The following is a 4,467-nucleotide window of genomic DNA, read 5'->3' on the forward strand; positions in this document are numbered from 1 at the left end:
GAGATCTTATAGAGGCACACCATGTGATTAATAAGCGCTTTGGTTCGCAAAGGGCTCCATATGCTCAGCAGCTAAAACTTGGATGGGTGATTATAGGAGAAACTTGTATCAACAAGCAACACATTCCAATTGAACTTAACATCAAATTCACCAACATCTTCCCAAATGGACAGCCATCAATGTTTGAACCATGTATCAACTAGTTTGATATCAAAGAAAACTACTCGGATCCCATAAAACAGGATACGCACTCGTCTATATTTGAGAAAACAAAGAATGACGACAAGCCAGCAATATCTTATGAGGACAAAAATGTTCCTAAAGCAAATGGACAATGAATTTGTGAGAGACGCCAGCGAAGACATGTGCTACACTTGCTCACAATATAGGAATAGACAGATTCCTACATTTCTCTAGTTGGGACTCACTTGTACGAGGAGTTGCCTTTTAAAACGGTTCTGCCGTTCACACAGGGCAGTAGAGACACCGTCTTTAACTTCAGTGGACCAGTTATATCAACGTTGAAAACTTCATCATAAGGTCAGTACAACTGGAAGTTTACCGAGTGGAAATGACTGTCTTCAGCAAAATGAACCGGTACCAAAGTGCAGTCAGATAGCCAACCTCAATCCATTCTTGGACGAACAAGGGATACTACAAGTAGGAGGCCGAATAATCAATTCTGACCTTGAGTTTGAAAGAAAAGAAACCCATAATTGTACCAGGACGTCATCATGTAGCAATGCTGTTAGTCAGACACTACCACGGTAAGTCAGACATCAGGGTAGACACTTCACTGATGGAGCAGTTAGATCCGCTGGATTCTGGATTGTTGGAGGGAAACACTTGATTTCATCATTCATTCACAAGTGTGTGACATGTCGTAAGCTAAGAGGAAAAACGGAGTGTCAAATCATGTCTGATTTACCAGAGGATCGTCTTGAGCCATCACCTCCATTTACAAATGTAGGGGTAGATGCCTTTGGACCATGGACAATAGATTCACGTAGAACTTGCGGTGGATATGCTAACTCCAAGCGTTGGGCTATACTTTTTTCTTGCCTAGTAACTAGAGCTGTTCATATCGAGCTTATTGAAGAAATGAGCTCCTCGGCTTTTATTAACGCTGTCAGACGATTTATATCTCTAAGAGGTAATGTGAAAATATTCCGGTCCGACCGTGGAGCTAATTATATTGGTGCAGTCGACAAGCTGAGAATAGACTCTATTAACGTCGAGGAAGGACCTTTCAGGAAATTCTTGTACAATTCTGGAACTACTTGGATCTTTAATCCACCTCATTCCTCTCACATGGGAGCAGCATGGGAAAGGGTGATTAGCATCACCAGGAGGATACTAGACTACATGTTGTTAAACAATACCGGAAGAAGCCTAACACATAACGTACTAAACACGTTTCTGACAGAAGTGTCGGGAGATAATTAACTCCAGGCCTCTAGTACCTGTGTCAACAGATCCAGAAAACCCATTTATCTTAATACAAACTATGTTATTAACTCAGAGAAGACAGATTATATCTTCACATCGGATCAATAAGGAGACTTCAATGAAAGAGACTTGCATCTTTGCATAGTGGAAACGTGTGCAAGCTTTAGCCAGTATCTTTTGGTCTCGTTGAAGAAAGGAGTATTTACCGTTATTACAGCAACGTCAGAAATGGATTGAGCATCACCATGATCTCGTCAAAGGAGATGTGGTCCTACTCAAAGACAAAAAACTTATGTCGTACCCAATGGCCAATGGGTGTAATAATGAATCCTCTGAAAAGTTCCGACGATCATGTCTGGAAAGCTGAAGTGCGTACCATCTACACACGTCTAATCGTGGATATGATTCTTCTTGTAGAAAAACTGTCTATAATTCTGTATTTAGTGACATTGTATCCCAATATTTATTATTTGTTATAGTGATATCCGGTAGATATCAGACGGTGAGTGTACTGAACTACTTTCATTTAATTAGATATAATGGTTTTCAGACATACAGGAAGTTTGTTCTATGACACAATACTAGTGACTTTTTGGTGGGTCAATAGACTCAAAAGTATATTATATATTATAAATGTTATTTATACTTCTGCATTTATAGGAATGGTCAATTTTGACAAACATTTCTATACATGGTCTAGAATTGCAACTGATGTTATTTGTGGAAACCTACTGTTTATTTCGTTAATTTTTTTTTAACTTGGTAAAAGGAGATTATTGGTATTTTGAGTATTTGTAAGCATTGTTTAGAACCAGTTTTCAGTATTTGTTGAGTGGTCTTTAACAGACTGTTTGCGCTTGTAATTATGTTGTGAAAGGTTTGAGTTTCTGGTCTGTGTCAGAAAAGGAAGTCTTCAAAAGGTTAAACAAAACTTCTCTGAAGATAGTATAGTGTTACCTACATACAGGAATACTGCCTTATAAGATATCTACAGGACAACTTGTTTGCTGATACAATTTGAGGCTAACCACAGCGTATGTAACTATAACATTTTGATTTGTTTTCTTGTGAAATTATATAAACTATTCATAGATCTATTTTGATATATCTGAAATTTCTACTGTTTCATGTACAACTTGTTCATACTTGTAAACTTCACTTCCATGGCCCTGTTTGGGACATTTTCAAAACTTATCACATTGTAAAATTTGGTTTATTTTGTATTTTTCAGTTTTTCACCATCTTTGATTGGTAGAGAAAAAATAAACATCAGCTCCTGATACACTTGTTTGTTTCTGCGAAGTCAATGGTTTAAACTTATTGGAACTTATATATATATATATATATATATATATCTATATATATATCTATATATATATATATATATATATATGTATGAACACGAAACACCATGGAAGAGAAAGAATTCCATATCAACTTTAAGATCCATTTCTCATTTACTTCCAAAATATAGCACTTTTAATAATAAGGAAATTTTCCTGAAAAAAAAAATAAAATATTCAATCATTTCTGCAGTATTTTCATCCATTCAAATTGCGAAATATTTAGGGGACAGTAGTATTTATTCTCTCTCTCTCTCTCTCTCTCTCTCTCTCTCTCCTCTCTCTCTCTCTCTCTCTCTCTCAAGGGCAGTTCATCCTTAAAGAAACTGTATCTTCTATCACTTCAGAGGTCAAACATTTTCACATAAAATATATTCTATCTATATTTGTTTGTGAATTTTTATTTTCAATAATGTTTTGTTTAAAATCTTTTTACTATTTACTATTTTTTTTCATTCTGTCTTTGATATTTTATTGTTTGTTTATTTTAATTGTTTAATGTTTTCATTTATAGATATAAATTATATGAATTATAGATAAATATAATAGGATCAGTATAAAAAGATATATAGTTAGAAGGTTTACACACACACACACCACACACACACACACATATATATATATATATATATATACATATATATAGTATATATATATATATATATATATGTGTGTGTGTGTGTGTGTGTGTGTGTATGTGTGTGTGTCTGTGTCTGTCTATATATAAACACATGCATTCGTTTATAGTCTAGATATAAATATAAATAATCCAGCCTTTCATCAAAATCCTATTCAACCCAAAATACAACTTAATAAAAAAAAAAATAAAATGTTAATCCGCCCAACATGGAAAGCTGGAAAGATTATGGTAAATTTACGAGGTCTGTAATACCACCAGCTGCAACAACACGAATAAACAACAACAAAATCCACAACAGCAACACAATAAGAGAAACATCTGTCCAGCGAGGCGTTTAGAAAAACAGGAGTTGAATCAAGTGTCCTGAAATCTAGTGAGATAAAGCTAATGTTCGCTTTTGAAATATTCCTGAGATTAACAGAAGTGATGCGGAGTTTTGTATATTGTTTGAAGTGTAATGAAGCCTGATGAAGTGTAATTAAGTGTAATTTGGCGTGATGGGTGGAAGTGAGGCTTGGATGGACGAGTTGTGACGTCATATGTCCTGCTTTTATCATGGCAGTTTCACACTTGGTTAATGAGGCTTTTTTTAATCATAATTCAATTTCATGTTGACTTTTTTACTGTGATTTTTTTCAAAATTCTTAATCTTTATTTTTCTTCAATTTCATTATAAGCAGTCTTCTGTAATTAAGTGTAATACTATTTAAAAAGAGCTTAAAGAAACAATATATTATATCAAATAATCATATTTCCAGAATCAGTCAAAGGAGATTAGCAATACAAGAGTAAGTCATATTGGCAGTTAATTTTACACTATGTTTTACTGAGTTTTTTTTTATTTTGTTTTATTGCAATTCAACTTTATAATAAGCAATAAACTATAATCAAATGCGAACAATTTAAAAGAGAGTTTGAAGAAAATATACATTATCTTACCTGCGGAGATTAGCAACAAAAGAGTTAGTCGTATTAGCAACAAATTTTAATTCTATTATACAGGTTTTTTTTATTTATTTCAATAATGAGTAGTAT

General features: G+C 33.8%; 1 protein-coding gene across 1 annotated transcript; it reads left to right on the plus strand.

The window, feature by feature from the left end:
• Nucleotides 1-915: 915 nt before the first annotated feature.
• Nucleotides 916-1,594, plus strand: LOC137626530 (uncharacterized). The gene is made up of 2 exons (XM_068357574.1): nt 916-1,332; nt 1,427-1,594. The coding sequence occupies exons 1-2, from the start codon at nt 916-918 to the stop codon at nt 1,592-1,594; spliced, it is 585 nt and encodes a 194-aa protein (XP_068213675.1).
• The last annotated feature ends 2,873 nt before the right edge of the window (nt 1,595-4,467 follow it).

This window comes from Palaemon carinicauda, chromosome 34 (assembly GCF_036898095.1).
Source record: "Palaemon carinicauda isolate YSFRI2023 chromosome 34, ASM3689809v2, whole genome shotgun sequence".
NCBI classification, from domain to species: domain Eukaryota; kingdom Metazoa; phylum Arthropoda; class Malacostraca; order Decapoda; family Palaemonidae; genus Palaemon; species Palaemon carinicauda.